Genomic DNA, 20,950 nt, shown 5'->3' with positions numbered 1-20,950 from the left:
GAACCAGTTCATCTGCAGCACAAAGCCGAAGCAGTGTTTGGCAAGGCTGCAGGCAGTGCTGCGTGGTACCTGCCATCCTGCTCAGATGTTACTAGCTGCTAGTAAGAGCACTGGCAGAAACAACCCAAGGCTTTTCCCATCACTGCAAAAAAGGGAGGGCTTCAATCTACCCAAGACACTGTCTCGAGGAAAAGGGAAGCACCAGGGAAAACTACCAAACACAGGAGACTATTAGGCACTGGTGCATTATGTAAACAGCAGCAAGAGGAAGCAAAGGCTTCCTCTACAGCCGGGTGGGTCCCTCCCCACGGGTCCCAGCAGCAAAGCCTGGTGAGGAAGCAGCAGCCCCAGCACATGACATCCCAAACACGCTGGCAGCTATTTTTACATAGCCCTGCCAGGGTTGCAGCAGCCACTGTTTATTTCAGAGCAGAATGCAACTGTCTCTTTTCCACCAAACATTCAAATATTTCTCATACTTTTCATGACTGAAGTTCATTTTTGTTTACAACTTCTGAGCGAACCTCCAGCCCCAAAGCCCTGCCTTGGTGGCACCAAGGGCTGCACTGGTACCTCTTATGCAGATTCTTTCAAGTGCCACGTTGTTTTAGCAATTATAAAATGTCAGACATCACTATCAGCAAAAAGATCCCTGTCTTGTTTTTTATGGCCTTGGGCAATCCTTTGGAATAGCCAGAAAGTATTCCACACAATCCATGAAACCGACAAGGCACTCGATCAGTTTCACATGCATTTTCCAGCTGCTGGAGAAAGATAACCAAGCACCCACCTACCTTGTGTACAGATCTCAGACCTCATCACAACTCCACTTGAGCAATAAAAATATCCACATCTGGCACCATGCAACAAGGTGGCTTCATTCCTGCTAGCACACAGGCAATCACAAACAACCTTCCAGCACTCACTTGCTCGTTAATCATCTTTTTGTTTCTGACCACCAGCTCCAGCAATGTGGAACTGTTTAGGAACACCAGGACACGCCAATACATTGATGAAATCAACATTTACCTAAGTCCATCCTTGACATCAAGGTTTCAGCACCATTACGTGTCAGGACATCAAGAGGAGCCAGGGAATTCCACAAGAAGCCAGAGAACATTAATCACTTGCCATTCCCAAAGAAAAGCTTAAGCCTTCCTTTAGAGCCTGGATTGGCAGCCTTTGTGAGGGCCTAAGGGATGGCAGAGCCACACATTAACTAGTTGTGCCATGGCACCAGATGAAAGGCATTCTTCCTCTGCCTACTGAGTAACTCTGAAGGGGTCACAGGAGCAGTTTAAGGACCTTTATGAAATTAAGCATTGTCAAGTACATTCTTGCCAACTCTAGCTACATAGCTAGCTCAAAAATGCAACTTTAGAAGAGTTTTTTCCCTTCCCTCTACCTGCCCTAATTTCTACACTAAGGACAGAAGCTTTGCTTTCATTTACAGAAAGGTAAGTGGAAGACAGTAAATATTTAGACTGATAAAAGCAAGTATAGAAAACAGACCCTTACGAGAAGAGATCAATTTTCATGCATGCCACACAGTTTGACTCCGTTTAGCTCACAGAAAGCAGCCCTGAGGACCTGTGAGATCTTCTGCAAATCTGCCCTTCTGGTAGGGATTTCTTAGCACATTTTGTACCATTTATGGGCTTAGTAAGGCAGCTTAAACACACCCAGGCAGCCTCACTCAATACAGATGCCAATTTTTTCCATGGTTAGCCTTAAAAGAGATTTATCAAAACAAAGACTTTGTTCTTCAGCCCTCACTAATTTAACACTCATCATTTTGGGCCACGAGGATGCTCAGAGGGCTGGAGCACCTCTGCTATGAGGACAGACTGAAAGAGTTGGGGCTGTTCAGTCTGGAGAAGAGGAGGCTCCAAGGTGACCTTCTTGTGGCCTTTCAGTATCTGAAGGGGGACTACAAAAAAGCTGGGGAGGGACTCTGTAGGCTATCAGGGAATGACAGGACTAGGGGGAATGGAGCAAAGCTGGAGGTGGGGAGATTCAGACTGGACATGAAGAGGAAGTTGTTGAGCATGAGAGTGGTGAGAGCCTGGAATGGGTTGCCCAGGGAGGTGGTTGAGTCCCCGTCCCTGGAGGTGTTTAAGGCCAGGCTGGATGAGGCTGTGGGCATCCTGCTCTAGGGTAGGGTGTCCCTACCCATGGCAGAGGAGTTGGAACTAGATGATCCTTGTGGTCCCTTCCAACCTTGACTGATTCTATGATTTAGTGCTTGTCACTCTTTCAGGTCTGCAAGGCCATTTTGTTTCTAACACAGAGTGTTCCTTAAATTAGGACTCTCCAATGAACCAGAACCACATTGCTTTAAGACTCTTGCAGGCCCTTTGGCAAATTCCTTTTTCTTCAATTAGATAAAAATCTAACAAGCAGTTCTACAGAGCCCAAAATTCCCTGTTCCTGAAGTGCAGGGCTTTCCACACAACAAACACTGCCATTACTAGCTCAAAAGGATCTTCATTAGTGCAGAGCTGAAGCAATGTGAAGTCACCTGCTAGAGATAAATGTGCAGCATCCTATCTGCTATTCCAGTGGGGACTTCCTCCATTGCAGGAGTGAGTCTGCTGCCTGCCGCCAGTCAGGAAAGCCTGCATCCTGTTTTGATTTCTTGGTCATACACAATGCTGGCCTTGCATTTGGTTTTGAAGGTGATGAATATTGACAGCCTTGCTGGAAGGAGGGAATACTCATTTCTCTTTCCAGTCTCAGGAGACCATCTGTAGTAATCAGTGCTCCCTAATTTTTTCTTCTCTGGTGATATTCAAATTTAGAGGCAGGGGGGATGCAGGACAATTTCATTTACATGCAGCCCTGACAAGGGCTTGTTGCAACAGGATGAGAGCAAGAGGATGCTTTATGCTTCAGGGGAGGAGACTGACATTGGAGATTAGGAAGAAATTCTTTCCAGTGAGGGTGGGGAGACACTGAAACAGGTTGTCCAGGGAGGTCTAGGATATTTTCTCCCTTGGTTCAAAACCAGGCTGAACAAGGCCCTTGAGCAACCTGGGCTAGTAGAAGCTATCCCTGCCCATGGCAGGGGGGTTGGAACTGGACGATCTCTGAGGTCACTTCCAACCCAACCCATCCCATTCTATAATCCTCTGCACGCAGGATGCCTCTGACAGGAGCCTACAATGACCATAGCGAGATGAGCTGCCAAGCACAGCCCGAAGCTAGATTGTGTAGGACCTCCTCTCCTCCCTGACAAAAGATCAGAATGGCATTGATCCAACTGGATTGCATCAACACATTAAAGCTTGTTATCTGGTGCCTGACCAGGAAAATGGTTGTTGAAAACACAAACACATTTGAGCAAGAACAACATAAGTAAGCAGCCAAAGAAGTTACAACCCCCACATACACATTCACACAGGGGGAGGGTGCACAGAATACTAAAGAGTGGATTTCTGTTTAAGAAATACAGCTACACCAGGAATAACCTTGGATAACAACAATCAGCAATCTACAGCACAAAACTCTTCAACACCAGTCCTGTAGTCTTAAACCCATGTTAAGGGAGCAGAAAATAAAAATGTGTCAGGCAAGTCAGCATGGGAACAAGGAGAAGGTAAATTCAAATCAGACACCAGCTCACTTAAAATGAAGAATAAAAGCCCAGTGTTAAGTGATCAAAAGGCAGCCTGCTCCCTTCCCAGAGGGTGAGATTTGTTGCATATGAACTTTATTTTTCACAGAATTGTCAGGGCTGGAAGGAACCTCAAGGATCATCTAGTTCCAGTCCCCTTGCCACGGGCAGAAACACCTCATACTAGATTGGGTTGCTCAGAGGCACATCCAGCCTTAAAAACTTCCAGGGATGAGGCTGCCACCACTTCCCTGGGCAACCTGCTCCAGTGTCTCACCACTCTCATGGTGAAGAGCTTCTTCCTAACATCCAATCTGAATCTACCCACTTCTAGTTTTGCTGCATTCCCCCAAGTCCTATCACTACCTGACACCCTAAAACGTCTTTCACAGCTTTCCTGCTAATCCAGATTAGTAATTCCAAAAGCAAAGTCAGAAGTTAAACCCCCTGCCCACTGATTTTTGTTGTGGCAGTAGCCTTGTGCCAAACAATTTAAGATACTGTTTTAACCCAGGCAACTCTTGGCATAACATGAAACAACCTGTGCTGGCAAGGCTGTTTTCTTCAACAGAACCCTTATGCCACGCATGGGCAGTGGCTGATGAGCTGTCAGCTGCCACCATGGACTGAGCACACCCAGTCACAAGCAAAGCATCCCCCCCCAGCCACCACAACAGTTGGGATAGAGACTTCAGCAAGCAAAAAGCTCTCCCAAGTATCAAACCAAACACAAAGTAAAGCGGTGGTAAACAACTCTTCTACTTCTCCATCCCCACCAGGAGGGATTGTTGAGTAGTATCCATAGACAGACAGGCCAAAGAGTTCCCATTCTCTCAAGAGACAAATAAGGCAGGCCATTGTTGCATGGGCTGGCTGGACAGAGGCCCAAACAATAAGCTGTTTTTAGAAAAGCGGGGATTCATCCTCTTATGTGGCATGAGGGAGGGATTTAGCCTTAATTTAGCACCATTTAGAAAAGATTACCCTTTAATTGCAATATGAGTTGGCAGCCACGGGCAGCAATGAAAAGCCTTTATCCTGCAAAGCTTCCAGCCAGTCAGCAACAGCTCCGTGGCCAAAAACGGAGGAGCCGCCATGGGCTGTCCCCTGCCTGCCACCCAGCTGGGCAAGATCACTACCCAGGGCCACCAGGGCGAGGGAGGGGTGGCAGCTGCAGAGACACCAACCTGAGCGTGGTACTGAGGGGCCAAGGAGCTCAGGTGTCCAAGTTGGCAGTCGCTCTGCTGGAGGCCCTGCCTGGCTCAGGCTGCAACTACACTGCCGGGGGTGATACCAGGCTCTTCGTCTTCAGATCAGTCTGGCCAGGCAGCACAGGGAGCTGCCCAAAGGCCTCAGCTCCCTGTGCCACTGCCATTCCTCAAGCACAGGGTGCGAGGCACTGAGCTGTATTTGCAAGCAGCAAGAGCTCTGCTGGAGCAAATGCAGGACGTGCCTCAGGTCTAGGTTTGCCAAGTGGCTCTGGAACCCACTGCAAACACCATGTAATTGGAGCAATGATAATATTCTTCCAGAACAGGGTCCAGGGAAATTTAGTTCTTGTTCAAGCAGATCTTGCTGCAGCAGGAATGCCTGGTTTACATCTATGCTTGAACAATAAACTTGAATAACCCCAATTTAGGCTGGCATAGGACATGGCAGATCCTAATGCAGAGTTTAACTCAACCCAGCTTTACCTTTAAAAGTTCAATAAAAAGCAGTAACTCGTATGCACAGACAAGACTTTAAACCAAGGGTCAACTTCTTCCCCATGCCTGGTAGTGCCTGGCATTTCTGATGGCCTCAAGCCTGAAAGATGATGATGCTACTGCCCAGCTGAGCCACATGAACATACTGGGAACCAGGGAGGGCACAAAGAGGCTGGGAGCTGAGGAAAAAAATTACTAGGAAAGGGCTGATTACATGAGGAGCCACAAGAACTACATGTGTCAAAGCAGAAAGCAACAATCTTGTAAGGAGAAGGCAAAGAGCATGTGTCCACAGGAAAAGAGAAGGCAATCGAGACAGTGCCACAGGGGAATGGCAGCAGCTGGGATATCAGGGAAACCTGTGGGGCAGAGACTATGACAGAGTTCAGAAAGAAACCACAGACAAGGAACAAAACCAAGGAGAGAAGGAAGTAGGAGTGGGAAGAAGAGACATGAGTCAGTAGCTGCTTGACTGTATTTGGTCTTCAGAAATGAATGAGCAGCCAACTGCCCTCATCACCTGCAGCAGTGCCAGCTGCAAAGGCAGCAGTGACACAGGAGGAAGAGGTGAACAGTCCAGGCCTGTGCACTCCTGCGCGGACACCAAGCACTGGGCTGTTCTCTGTGCCCTGATAATATTTTCTAAGTCAAGCTTTAGAGCATGACTGAACAAAGAGGCAATGGAACCAACCACAGCCCTGCACGAGCTCCTCGCACAGCCATGCCTGCTGAAGATTAAGGCCACATTCTTCACGTTAAGCCCGGTACTGTGTGCACTAAGACAAAGCTAACACATGACTAACACGGCATGGCACTAGGCAGCAAATAGAGGAGCCCAGGGCAAGAGTAACATTTTCATCAATTAACCCCTTTCTGTGGAGATGACCTTGCACAGAGAACAGCGAGGGTAAGGCAAGAAAATACACTGCTTGTGCAGCACACAAAAATACAGTGTCAGCCTCAGCGCTTATTGTGAGCGTGTACAGGGCAGGCCTGTGGCGAGAATAAAGGCATACTGATCAGGAAGGGGCATGGCAGACACGGGGTAGGCCATGGGGTTGATAAATGCCTTTGAGGTGGTTATCACAGCTCTCAGAGCTGAGAACCTCAGGAGGAAAGACGCAGGTGCTTCAGCAGTCCTGAAAGCCTCCCTGGATGAGACAAATTCCAAGAGCATTCCCCAGCTGCAGTCCCACATGCTGAGGAACACCAAAGGAATGAATGCCTTACTATGCTCCCCACAAACCCTAACAACGGCAGGGTCAGAGGGGACAGCAGACCAATTTTGACGTTAGCAGGCTTTGTGCCACATTAAAAGAGTCCATTTGTTTCAGTCCCAATAACTCATTTGTGCTCTAGGGCCCATGGCTAGATTAGAACAACCAGTTACAAACATGTACAGCAACTCATGTCAACCTACACAGCTTCACTCTATGCAGATCTATCTGCAGGTACTCACAGCTCTGTCATTACATTTCTGCCTGTTGTTGCCTGGCCTCTGTCTGTTGCCCAAGTCAAATGAGTGGGCAACTACTAATCTTCAGAGTCATTTCTCTTCCTGACTCTTTCCACAGAGGTGATAACATCAAGCTCATTTATGAGTAAGTCCTTGGGTGGGTGGTGTCTCAAATATGAAACTTCCAGGAAATCTCTGCTCTCCCTACCCCAGCATGAATCCATGACAGGCTGAAATACAGTAGGTTTGAACAGGGAAGTTCTCCTCCAAACTTCCAGGTCAGTCTATATTCAATTCCCCTGTCCCAGCAGCCTACAGTGCCAGCCCTCTGAGGTGATGGCATCTTCCTAAAAGCTTAGCAGAATTCAGGAACGAGTCCCAAGCTAAATACAAACTTCAAGCCTGGTTCTACTGGTCAATCCTGGATAGTTTCACTCCAGTTTACCACTGTGCATACCTCCACTGGGGACCCAAGAGGACAAGAATTTCTTTGTCAACCACAGCTCATCTCAGTGAAAATTAATCCTGGAATATAGGATTTTTCCCATCCTGGAACCCCAGAGGGTTAAGTGTGACCCCAATTTGTGCACACCATTCTAGCAGTTAAATAGCAAAAAGAAAGAGTAGAAGGATGTTGAATACACGTAGAGGTGAGAGGAGGGCTTCAAAAGTCCTGAACACCAGCATGATTAGCAGGATCACTGCAAACCCCCCAACATGGGAACACAACGCTCGAGCCTGTGAAAACCCTGACAGAAGCTGGCTTGTCTTTGCATTCCTTTCCCAAGAGGTAATGCTGCAAGTGTTCACAAGAGTCAGGATTCCTTCTGCCCTCCCAAACTCTGGTCAAACAGCTAACATATCTCACATACTCCACTAGCTGAAACCTAGATTCAGCTACTCAATCCTTCAGCAAGTAATCACTGCCTAAACACAGCTGGAGGGGGAATCATGAAACCTAGTTCCAACTTTACAACTGTATTTCAAACTATGGAATGACAAAGGGCAGTATGTAAAAGCCATCTATATAGGCAACAGAACAGCAGTTCAGGCTGGAAAGAACCTCTGGAGAACACCTAATTAAACACTCCTGCTTAAACACTCTACTCCTCCACACAAGGGAAGCTGCTCAGGACATTGCTGGGTTGTGAACGTCTCCAAAGATGAAGACTCCGTAACCTACGGACCAAGGATAGAGAAAGAGCAAAGTTCAACATGGCACACCGTGCTTGTGGGCACTTGTGCACCTGCTGTGGTTCCATCTTCACTTTCATGGACTGGTCTGCAGCAACACGAATATCCTGGAGGTTGTAGGCAACCAGCTCCACAGCTGGATTTGTTCCAAGTGACTCCAAATGTGCTCTTAAAATATTTCTATGCTTACTAAAGGATCTTAGAACAAGACTTCATTGTAAGCAATGGGGGAGGGAAGAAATGTTTCCAAACATCCCTAAGTCCCCAACACTGCTCTGATTTAGCCAGTTAAATGCCAGCAGTCTCTTTTCCCAGGGATTAGTTTAGAGGTAGGCTGAAGCCAAAATATCCAAACAGCTTCCTGAACTGGACTCACAATAGAGAACGGAGGCTACTCTTATGCAAAAAAAAAGTACTACTTATCCCTAAAATAGCTGCCTTATACTCTGCCTATTATATCCGAGTCAAGATGTGTCTCAAGTGACAAAGCTGCAGGTGGGACCTGGCTGAGCTTCTGTCAGACTCTCGGACTGCACTCCAGGGGAGCCTGGTGCACACACCTAGGTTCCTGCCAGCAGGTGCTCCTGAGCAGCACACCCTGAGCCCTTCGCAGCCATCCCAGCCTGAAACCATCACCAGGCAGATCTAAAGTGTTCTCACACAGAAAGTGCTGTTTGTCATTGCAGCTTGTAAGTCAGTTACATGCTGCTGAGTGGCAGCTTCCCAGTGGAACAGCCCCTCTTGCACTGCTCACCATCACAGCACCCAGCACGCTCGCCCCAGATAAACTTGTGCTTGTGTGCCTTTGCCTGATCAAGCTATTAACATGCAACTATGCTATAGGATCACCATCAGCTCTCCATCACTGATACAGCCCTCATTTGAAATTGGTCAGTGTCTAGAGATAGCCACAAGACAGTGAGATAGCTTCATTGCCTGGGCTTGCTGCAGGAGAGAACCACGTACCTTGCTGCTAAGTACGACACAGACAAAGCAAGGCTCTTGGCATTTGTTTTTTAAGTCAGTTGTGCACATACTTGTACAGCTGGCATCACTAAAACGTTCATATGGTGCACACAGGAATTGGGTCACATTTTTACATCAGCCCAAGCATGTACAGGTAACTGCAAGCAACAGTGGCTGCAATCACACCTGGTAATTGCTAATGTTTTCAGAAAAACCTGATGGGTCTCCAAGAGATTAGCAAAGGTAAACTTCAGACCAAACTCCTGCCTTCAATTTTATCTAAGCTTTCACTTCTGAAGGTCTTTGGTAAAAAGAACACAAAAAGAAGAAACTTTATAAAGGTTAAAGTACCATGCTCTCCAACCACAGGCATTTCACAATCAGCAATAATAACAAAACAAAACCAAAGCCCCAAGGGTTTACAGAGGAGCAGAGAACCAAAGACAGGAAGGAGGCTGGAGTTGGCTGATGTCTGTCGAATCCAGCAACAGCAGTTTCTCCCAGTCCCTGTGATGAAGAGCTGTCTGAGCCACCCACCCAGTTGTCCAGCCTGTCTGGTTAGATTACCCCATCCTGAGATTCCTGCTTAAGTGCAGGAAGACTGTGGCTTTGAGTGCACAACACAGGGCAAGGCAGGAAGCTAAGAGCAACAGCATCCTTTGAGAAGATAGAAACACCTACAGAAGTCTTGCCGGCTCTTTGCTGACTACAACTACCTGAAGGGAGGCTGTAGCCAGGTGGGGTTGGTCTCTTCTGCCAGTCAACCAGCAACAGAACAAGGGGACAGAGTCTCAAGTTGTGCCAGAGGAGATCTAGGCTGGATGTTAGGAGGAAGTTCTTCACAGAGAGAGTGATTGGCATTGGAATGGGCTGCCCAGGGAGGTGGTGGAGTCACCGTCCCTGCCTGGATGAGGCACTTAGTGCCATGGTCTAGTTAATGCGACAGGGCTGGGTGCTAGGTTGGACTGGATGAGCTTGGAGATCTCTTCCAAGCTGATTGATTTCATGATTCTATGTATTCTGTTTCATCCTCTGAACACAAATTTTAAGCTTAAATTCAATTACAAAAGAAAAAGCCATACTAAATTGGGAGATTTAATTCAGAACTCTAATCAGAAAGGATCTGAACAAAAGGACCAAACTCTTCTGCACTGGCAAGCATGGAATGACAATCCAGAAAATGAAAGAGCACTCTACAACTACCTTGCTTGCTTTTTGCCTTCAAAAACCCTTTCACACAGAATGCTGCAGGAAAGTTTCTTTGGAAGGCAGGCACGATGCCTTTTCAAAAGCTTGTAAAAGCAAGGGGGAAAAAAAAACAACCCAAAAATAAAAAAGAGAAAGTGAAAGGTATCAGACAGGGCTGCAACATCCTCCACCAGCACAGCTCCAGGCAGAAAGCTTCTGTTGCACACTGCCTGGGCAGTCATGGAAAATGTTTTGCTAATGCTTAGCACAGGCAAGGATTTAAAGGGACAAGCTCAGTTGCTAGCTCAGAGCTCATTTTTGCTCTCCTTCCCCCACTCGACTGGCAGCCACATCAAGAGAATTATTTACACAACCTTTAATTGCATATCTCTAAAAACCAAATTATTAGAAACTTCTTCCAAAACACTCCTAAAAAGAGCAGAAGATGGAAAATCTTTTGTGTTTAGTGACTGTATGCAAAAAAACAGGACCTGAGCTTTTTCAGGCATCTTATAACGCTAGGATCTGCAAGCACACACAGAAAGGAAGGAAGGAAACAGAAGTAGCTGCCTCCTGTTGCAAAATATTCAATACACATCTGTGCACTATTAACTTCCAATGGGACACAGAATTCTACAGTGTGTTACTTGTGTGTCATGGGGAAATTTGTGTTACCAGTTAGGTTTGATGTTTTCAAAGAGATTTCTCAATGCAGTTCACCAAGGTCGTATTGAATTAGCCAAGTCCATCCATTCAGCATTTAATTGCCTGCACTGTAGCACAAATGTGAGAGAAAGTGCTCATCTAATGGGCTGTATTTAAAGGAGTTTTAAGGAGAACTGCTTAAGCACATTAAGATTTACTTGCAAACAGATCTTTGGACTTTCAGGATATATTTGGTTTCTTAACAAGAGTAACAAGAATTAGAAACATCAAACTCTAAACAGAACTAAAGAAAGAACTAACATTAATTTAAGATGAAATTCCAGTAGTAAGCATAAACTCTAAAATCCCTTTCCTTCTATTTATTTTCTAACAAATGTAACATCTTTAGCAGCCTCACTGCCAAAGTAAGAAAATCTGTGATGCTAAAAATTTAGGATGCAAGAAAAGAACTTAAAACCTAACTTTGCTGTTTCATGACCTAAATGAGCCATGTCAGTACCACACAATTTTGGCTGTTTCCAAAAGGAGAGAGTTCAACACCCTTCCACTGGCCTCAGTTTATTTAAAACAGCTGTGCTCACAAAAATGCTGTTCCCATTTCCTGCCCATAAAACATTCCCAACCCATTTAAAATAAAGGGTGGACAAAAACAAGACAGAAATCTGCTGCTGCAACTGCAGAGCAAACCTCAAGTGTTTCTGAGTGTCTCTCACCGAACTTCCATGCTGCATCATGTCTGCTCTGCCCCCAAACACTGAGGCATGGATCCAAGGGAAAACTAGCACATTATTTTCCTGTTACCAGGAAAGAGAGGTCATGGCAGCCCTGGTCATTAGGTTTCAGGGTTCTCTACAGAATCACAGAAACATTCAGGTTGGAAAAGACCCTCAGGATCACCAAGTCCAACTGAGAACCCTACTCTGTAAGGTTCACCCTAAACTATATCCCCAAGCATCACATCCAAATCACTTTTAAACACATCCAAGGTCAGTGACTCAACCACCTCCCTGGGAAGCCCATTCCATTGCCTGATCACTCTTTATGTGGAAAAAAAAAATCCTAGTATCGAGTCTAAACCTACCCAGTCACAGCTTGAGGCCATTCCCTCTTGTTCTATCAGTATTTACTTGTGTACTGGGAGCCCCAGAACTGGAGGCAGTGCTGCAGGTGATGTCTCAGCAGAACAGAGGGGTAGAATCCCCTTCCTGTCCTGCTGCTCTCCCTGTTTTGGATGCAACCAGCATCCAAAGTGACCTTTGCTGGCTCACGGGGAGTTTGCCACCAACTGATATCCCCAAGGCCTTCCCCAGACTGCTCTTGAGCCACTCCTTGCCCAGCCTGGATTTGCACTTGCGATTGCCCTGACCCAGGTGTGGGACCTCGCAACTTAGCTTTGTTGAACATCATGAGGTTGCCTTGGGCCCACCTCTTCAGCCTGTCCAGGTCCCTCTGGATGGATCTCTTCCCTCCAGCATGTCAACCTGTCCACACAGCTTGACATCACCAGCAGACTTGCTGAGGGTGCCTCAACATCACTGTCCATGTCACCGACAAAGATGTCACCAGCACTGACCCCTGAGAGATGCCAGTTGTCACTGGTCTCCATATGGACATTGAGCTGTTGAGTATGACCATCCAGATGATTCCTTATCCAGCTGGTGGCCACCTCTCAAGTCCATGCCTTTCCAAATTGGTGACCAGGATATCATGCAGGACAGTGTCAGATGCTTTACACAAGTCCAAGTGAATTACATCATTTGCTTTTCCCTTCTCCACTGCTTACCACCACAGCTGTAAACTCTGGGGAAATCTCAGCACTGCAGAGAGACAGGATGAAAACTATTGCCCAATATATAAAATGGACTTTTTCAATGAGAAAACTCAGACTGGAGCCACAAATGTTTGAGGAAAAAAGGAACCACACAGAAGAGCAGGTAATTAGCAACAGGAAAAACATCTCATGTTACTGGTCAAGCCTCACTGTAATTGACACATAGAAAATTACATTTCTATACAGTGAACAGAAAAAATTGGAGCTGCTAATGAATAAATCAATCCATATTCCTCACTTCAAGCAACATTATTTAGATGAAAATTGATTACTTGATTTTAACAGCTGAGAATATTTGACTTTGACCATTTCTTGGCTGAAAACAAATGCTTTGTAACAGCATCATCAAAAGGGAGCCAAGTGGAATTGCTTGCAGAGCTGATGAACACAGTGAACTCAGAGTCATTCTGCATCATTTATTCACACAGGTAGAAGTCTCATAAAGCTACTGGATTAAACTGTGCCATGGAAAAGTTTGCAGCAGGACCACTGCTGAGGGATTGTGGCTACATCAGAGACCAACATTTATTTAGGGAAGTATGTTATAGCAAACCATTTTGTACTATTTTGATAGCATGTACCAAAGCTGAGGGCACATGCCACATGGCACTGCGTTTTTCTGCTCATTGCCTCTTGGAGACAGTCACATTCATCCTACAATAGCCAATTCCCATTTCAAATGCTATGCACCCCCTCAAAAGGGCATCCGAGAAAGCCAGAAAATAGTGATACACTTCCTGCTTTAAAACAGTATTCTGTTTCCTTCCTTACACCTTAGTGTTACAAAGTTTCATTCACAGCTACTGGCAGGGCATCCACAGCCAAGACCTAGCAAGAGCTAGAGGGCTGGGCTGGACTACAGACATGTCATGCAATTGAGCCAGACCAGGCATCACAACCCAATCTCTCCTTTAAAACATACACAGCTTTGTATGCAGGAGGTGCAGGAAAGTCCCTTCTACTTTACGGTCACCTGTTCCTACCACAGAACAAGCTCCAAACAAACATCATCTGTCAGTCACTCGAAAACAAAACAAACATTCTGTCCCTGGAAAGCGTCTAAAATCAGAGGTACAATCTCTCTATGCATAGAAAGCAATCAAACTTATCTGGTTCTGGCGGGTCAGATGATTGTTCAAACACCTTTTTAGTTCATAGCAGCTTCTTGCTCCATGTGGCCAATACACTTCTCTGCCTTGGAGACAGAGCTAAATTCCTGTTTTGTCCAGCACTGACACACAGGACTTCCTAATCAATTCACCAACATGCTGCCTCATTGCCTACTGCACAGCCTCAGCACCACTCTGCAAGCTTGCCAAGATCCAGACTGCAGGACGGCAGCAATTAAGGGCTGAAAACAAAAGATTTATGACAATTAAGGACTGTGGCATACTGCAGGGGCCAGGCCACACAGCAGCAGTGTGGCTCCACACCAGACATGCCCCTGGTTCCAGTGAGAGCTGTAGAGGTTTTCATTGTGGCATGTGCATTCCCCAATCCAAGTGCTGAACACAGCCACAGCACTCCAGAGGAACTCAAAACTACTCCCCCATGACATGCTTCAGCTACATTTGGGCCAAACATTCCCAGTGAGGCCAATGGCCAGGCACATGGACCCCAAAGCCATAAAGGGAGACTCCAAGTACTATATGCTCCCCCCCACAGCTCTGGCCACAAACCCACCCAAATGGATCACATCTCTCAGCAGACTCTTTGAGTAGGTCCCATCTACCCACTTTCTACAGGGTGAACTCAACACATGCCAGGATGACAGACTCCACTCTCTGCTGTGTATTTCGATCACAGCAGTGAAAACAGCTGGGGAGAGCGGAGAGGAAGGAAAGCAGAAGGCAGAAAGGAGCAAAGCAAGAGCTGGAAGAAAGGAAAAGTAAGATAAAGCCACAGATCTGCACCCATTCCACCCAAAGCTTCAGCTGCTTCCTGAAATGGAGGGCTCCTGCATTCATCTGGATGGCCAAGTTTATTTATGTCACTTCCCTTTGCTAAGGTTTTGTAGATCATATTTCAAGCCCACATTATATTCTTCTGTTGCTGGGTTACCAGATCTGAACAAACAATTCTCCACAGTCTGCCAAAAGCAGAGAAAGAAAGCAAATGAATGCCTGGAGGATGCATCACCCTCTGGAAGTCATCTCATGGTCCCATGCTGCTACAGATTAGTCACAACCTCAGATACAGTAGGGAGAGGAAATGGTGAATCCATTAACTGGGGGGATCCCAGAACTGCTAACCCCACCCACTCGCTCCCCTCCCAGGGAAATCAGGCAGTTTTCCAAATAATCAGGATTTTCTTTCAGAAGAAAAAGGGTCCTAAATTCAAAAGGATAAATTAGGTATTAAACACCCCTGAAACTAGTGAGTTTGTCCCAGCAGCTGCTGAAATGGCAAGCAGGAGCTGTGATTTGAAATTACTTAAACCCCCAGTACAGGGCTGCACCGAATACTGGTGACAGCAGGTTTGAGACTTTCACTTTGCAGGCAGGATGTCAGGGGCTGCAAACTTCCCCTTCAGAGGTGCAGGAACACACACACCCACATAACAGTGCCCATCAGACCTTCAGGTTCCCTCAAGCCCTACTCAATATTGCTTTGAAGACATCTTCCCCTGCAGCACCTGTGGATAAAGAGAAGTAACTGATCGAGTGTTTGCCCTGCTCAGACTGTCTGTTCCCTGCTGCTGTCCCTAGCGTGCTCTCTGAACTCCAAGTCAGGCCTACAACCCACCTGCAGAGTCAAAGCTCTCAAGTGCTCTCATTCAAGACTGCATGCTGAAGGATACCAAATGTAAGTCTCCAACAGAAACAGCTTATTGGGTAAAGACAAAATGCATTGCATGAGAGACCAATCCCAGTACAGACCCTTACCATAACCACCAGCCTGATAATAACGATACTCCCACTGCAGGATCCCAAAACCTGCTATTTCCAGGTGTCAGACAAGATAGATCCACACACACAATTGCAGGCCACAGCCTGTGCTCTTCAGGCAGCAGTTTCACTGTCAGGCTCAGCAGCAAGACCAGCTTAAGACACTCCTCTCACTACATACTTGGCTGCTGCTGCAACATGCTCTTGGTGAGGTGGTATCTGCACAACCACATGCAGCACACCTGTGACCCAATTCAGGGAACTGACTTAACTCAAAAAGCTACCAAAAAAAAAAAAAAAAAGGAGAGAAATTTGGCTCTGCTCCACAGTGCAGTTCACCATATCCTTTCCACCAGGACAGCAAACAGTGCTGCCACATTCCCAGGGGAAGAATACAGAGCAAATGGCACTGCTGCTGCTAAGCTTTTGTTCCATGAAACCTTGGGTTTACTCTCAGGCAGAAAATTAGAAACAAATTACCAAACATTTGCTGGAGGGTCAGGGTCAGCTCTCATCCTGGGCCAAGGCACAGATGAGCATCACAAAAATTGCAAAATCAGAGTACTGTTATGGTTGGAAAAGCTCTCCAAGATCATCCAGTCCAACCATCAACTCAACACCACCATGGTCATTGTTCCCAGGCACCATGGCCACACGTTTCTTGAACACCTCCACTGATGTGGACTCCACCAGCTCCCTGGGCAGCCTGTTCCAATCCCTGACCACACTTGCAGGAAAGATTTTTTTTTTTTCAAATATCCAACTCAACCCCTAGCACAATTTCAGACCATTTCCTCTTCTTCAAACACTTGATACTAAGAAAAAGAGGACCAACCCCCACCTCACCCCAACCTCTTCTACAGAGAATCAGTATCATGGCATAAAACTCAGCATGCAGTGCTTAAAGGCAAAACACAGAAACAAAAGCCACTACTACCCTGCAAAGAAATGAAGAGTCATGTACAGGTGCCACTGCTCCTTATAAAACTTTTTGCCTTCCCTCTCCCTTAAAAGCTAGCTACAAACCATATACATGGCACTAACTGAAGGCCTGCAACATGCTTTTAGATTTTTAAGGACAGCCTACTTAAGTATATTATTACTGAAATAAATTATTCATAGTGTCCATGTTTTCCAGATTTAAATGTAACTCTTCCACCACCAGTACAACATGGTCACCTAACCAGAAGAGAGCTTCAACAGTTATAAATCTAACTCACAGCCCAAAAGCAACTTTAAAGTACTGAGCTAAGCCGATAACCCCTTTTCCAAGCTAATTTTCCATACCACATTCTCCTACAAATCACCAGGAACATTGCCCTAGACAATACCTTCTGCGAGCTGGAGCACACAAAGAGATGGGTCCTATGTATTTTCCCCCTTAATATAGAAACCCCAAGCCAGGCAGATAAGTAGCCCTATAATTTATACAGTTACCTCTTAGGAGGTAGCAAATCTTTATTACTTCATCTCCTAGAAAGACAAAAATGAGAATCCTACGTATACAATGTGATGTAGTATTGTACTACAAGAAAGCCCAGCATCTTATTTCTTGGAACTTGGAAAAGCTGTGTTATTTATCTATGATACTTGTTAGAATTTTGACATCAACTCCCTTCCACAAAAGCAAAGGTGAGACTGAAGATAACCAGTAAGTTTAAGCTGGGACACAGTTTGTATTTAAATTTAGATCTCTCAAATGAAAGTGATAGAGGAAGAAGCACAAATTGGATAAAAGACAACAGATCAAGTCAGCACACAAGGAGGCAAAAGGACAAACTGGGGAGGATTTGAAAGCTTGTCAAGGACCCTGCCTAAAGAGAGGCTGGTGCAAAGTCTTGGTGCAAAGACAGGCCAGCTGCTCAGCTTCCCCGCAAGGACCTGAACTGCATGTATTGGGTGTACACAGGCATCAGTAGAAACTGGGGTACAGCTCTGAGGATGCCATCTGTACTCACCAAAGGGGTAAAACAAGGAAGATACGGTGAGTGTAGCAGAGCAGCCTGTACTTGCAACACATTGTAATAAGAAGTTCCCACCCTCGAAGCCCATTCACATTGTATTAACAGGGCCATAGTACAAGGTGCTTCAGAGCATTAAACAAATTAAATATATCCAAATGTACAACACCCAGTTGTACATTTGGATATAATAATGCACAACACCCAGGAAACTTCGTTGTGTGCCTACGCAGCATAACATGGCCTTGTGCTACTGAGGTCCCCAGATGCAGTAGAGAAGAACCAGAGACTGGAGCTGCTGTATTTTAAACGGCTGTGTGAAGTCACAGTCAAGAAGCAAGAGAAGGAAAGCATTCCAGTTCTAGTCAGACTGTCACCATCAATCCTCTGCCTTCCCAGAGAACAACCTCAGGCAACCCAAGGTGGAGTCCATTCAGATTGAAGCCTGACATGTGGTAAATCTTGCATGCAGTGCTCCCCACGCTGCGCCTGGGAAAAGCCAGAAGTTGCATAAATAGCAGCTCCTCCTCCAAGAGCATGATTCATACATCTGCTAAAAGTTCACAAGCTCTAATGCTGACCAGATTCCTCCACAGCATCACAAGCAAGCCAGAGAAACAATGTTTTTACCTCTGTAGGCTAACTATCAGAGTCCTCAAGTTGTTCCCAGAACACTTTGTCTCCCAGGTTTTGATCAAATTACAATGGGATGTGCACACACAAAGCAAATCCTTCAGGATGTCCAAAGCAAAAAGTGAATCAGTGCTGATCCTGCCATTTTAACTTTTTAAAATCTCTTCTACAAGCTTCACAAGTGTTGCAGCCCCAAAAGAATGAAAAGAAGTTGTCTTCAGCCCTTTTTCTGTCTGAAAGTCAAAACACGACATGCCCACCTGCACACAGCAGAGTCCAGTGCGTAAAGCTCTACCTAGGACCCGGGCGACCTGGATTCCATTCCTGGGTTGGTCAGCTGCTGGCTTGCTGCATGGGGCTGGGTCAGTGTTTTCACCTCTCAATGCCACGTTTCCCATCCCACCTACCAAACAGGTTTCCTAACTTTTCTCTCCCTTTAGCACAACTCTATCGCTTTCATCTTCTTTCCTAGACTGCCTCTGCCCTTGACTTTCAGGTAGCATCTCTGCTGACCATGTTGGTCGAGTGGCTCTAGTTACAGTGATACAGCAGTTCATCTTGAGTATTTAGTTAACAAGTTTATACCCATGCAATTTAGAGTAATTGAACCTCTTTCGCTTGTGCTTATTAAACACCATAAAAGCAGAACAAAGCTTTATTTACAAGACCAAAAGACACACATGAGGCACAAAGTGAGGGCATTCAGAGATTCTGATGAATTTCTGCTAATCTATGTACAAGTATTTGCTTTTGCTTTGAAACAATGTATTTTGACATTACTTCAAATTCATTTCCTACTGGATGAGTTAAACCAAAGTCCCAGAAGTTACAGCTTGCAGTGGTCAAATCCATCTATGTTCATTCCTTCTACTGTATCAGATTTTTCACGATGGAGGCAAGGCCTAAACTAACTGAAAAGCAGCACAAGATTTGCCTGCACAGTCACCAAAATAACCTTGTGTACAGGCAGGCAAACAGTTCCCATGGGATATACCGATGCAGCAGACTGGCAGCAGCACGGGCAGGCAGTATGCTCTCATAAGGACAGCTACCCATGCGTCTACATGTTCTGACAAGGTTGTACCACTCTGCACATGGACTCTTTCCCAGGCAGCTCTCTTCCTGCACACTAAACCTGCAGACGTTGCACGGGAAAAAGCCATGCATCAGCTTACCTAAGAATACAGCGTTTCTTCTGACAAACCTTACCCCGCAGTACAACTCAGACCTAAAGGTCCTTTGAAAAAAATACATTCAAAAATAAAGCAAGCAATAGGGAACTGCGCCAAAACAGCTGTGTGAAGTAAGCCCCTCCGCGTTACTTTCTTGGTCCGCATTCAGGAAGTTATTACATCAACACAAGATTTCTCACTGCACAGAAAAGCAGGCAGATGACAGCGGCCAGAGGCATCCTGGCACCCACCAAAATCCTGATGCCCAGCCTCTGCCCAGGCACCGCCCGCCGGAGTCCCCTCTCCGAGGCGGGGTGAGGTGAGCGCGGCGTGAGCTCAGCCCCGGCGGGAGAAGCTGCACCGGCTCACGGCCTGCCGCAGACCCCAGGTCGAGCTGCTACCAGAGCCTGCGGCGAGACGGAAACCCTTCCCGCATACTCCTCGCACAGTAGAGCTGTTAGGGGCAAAAAAGCGTTTTTTTGTCGTTTCCCTGGTCTGAAGGGTAATTGCCTCTGAGCGACGTCATTTTGGAGAAGGAAGGGTTTCACCGCGCAGCCTGGAGCAAGGCTGAGGCCTGCTCGCCCTCCTCCGAATTCTGCCAAGGGTGGGGGGGACGACGACGACTGACACTCCGACCGCCCCACAGCAGCCCCCCGTCAGACTACCACCTCCGGGCTCCAGGGACGGCCATCTGTCCTGCTCCCACCTTCCTCACCGCCTCCTCCCCGCTCACCCGCAGGGCGGGCACCTGCCGCCGGGCTCCCCGCCGCCACCTCACCTCCTTCAGCTGTTCCATCTCGGTGCGGATGGTCTCGTACTCCAGCTCCAGCTCCTCGTACTGCTGCTTCAGCTGCTGCTTCTCCTCCAGCACGGCCAGCCCATACTCCGCCGCTTGGATCTTCTCCCGGGTGGTCTCGCCCAGCTCCTGGAACAGCCTCTTGATCTCGCTCCGCAGCCAGTCGGGCTCCGACTCCATCACCAGCCTGGCGTAGTCATCCTCCTCCATGGCCAGCGACATGTCGGCGGCGGTGGCCGCCGGCTCCCAACCGGCGAGGCGGGCGGGCGAAAAGGCGAATGCGCGGCCCGTCTGCCCTCCTAGTAGCGGCGCGGCCCGCGGGGGGCCATGGCGGAGCCCACTCGGGCTGCCATCCACGGGCGAGGCGCCCGCTGCGCTGCGCCACCGACCGCGCTGCCGCCGCTGCGAAACTCGCCGCGAGCGCCGAGCGCAGTGAAATCATTCAAAAGGCACGGCCGGCCCGGCGCCCCGCCGCACGCTGGGGACGGTAGTCCTCGCCCGCCGGCGGCCCGCGGGGCTCGCCGCCCGAGGGACTACAACTCCCAACATGCATCGCGAGGGGCGGCGGCGGCTGAGCGAGGGAGTAGAGCGGCCCCTGCTGGGAGGCGGCGCACACTGCTGCGAAGGGGCGGTGGCGGGCGGCAGCAGCCGTGCGTGGGGCGGGCCGAATGTGACCCTTCACAGTCCGATCTGTCGTCTACGGCATCGGACGGGAGCTCAGCGGCAGCCCAAGCGTGGGCGCAGCACCACGGGGCCGGACGGACAGCATCCTGCTAACAGCAGAACCACAGAGCCGTGGAGAGAGAGCTCAAGGATCGCTTGGTCCGACTGGCGAAAAGCCTGGTCTGAACCAGACGGGCCGGCAGCCTGTCAGAGA

At 47.5% G+C, this 20,950-nt stretch overlaps 1 protein-coding gene across 6 annotated transcripts in view; it reads right to left on the bottom strand.

Moving 5' to 3' along the window:
- Window positions 1-20,481, bottom strand: part of BICD2 (BICD cargo adaptor 2) — a 67,527-nt gene extending 47,046 nt beyond the window's left edge. For 5 of the 6 annotated variants that reach the window (XM_064156265.1, XM_064156264.1, XM_064156266.1 and 2 more), the window contains exon 1: window positions 20,056-20,481. In XM_064156265.1, coding sequence (XP_064012335.1) covers window positions 20,056-20,295 — 240 coding nt within the window. In that variant the 5' untranslated portion in view covers window positions 20,296-20,481. Of the gene's footprint in view, window positions 1-19,248; window positions 19,732-20,055 lie in introns of those variants that run through there. The other variant, XM_064156269.1, reaches the window with a different exon arrangement.
- Between the last annotated feature and the right edge of the window lie 469 nt (window positions 20,482-20,950).

Source organism: Pogoniulus pusillus, chromosome 16 (genome assembly GCF_015220805.1).
Source record: "Pogoniulus pusillus isolate bPogPus1 chromosome 16, bPogPus1.pri, whole genome shotgun sequence".
Lineage (NCBI taxonomy): Eukaryota > Metazoa > Chordata > Aves > Piciformes > Lybiidae > Pogoniulus > Pogoniulus pusillus.
Note: the sequence above shows the minus strand (reverse complement) of the source record. Positions and strands in the feature narration are given on the sequence as shown.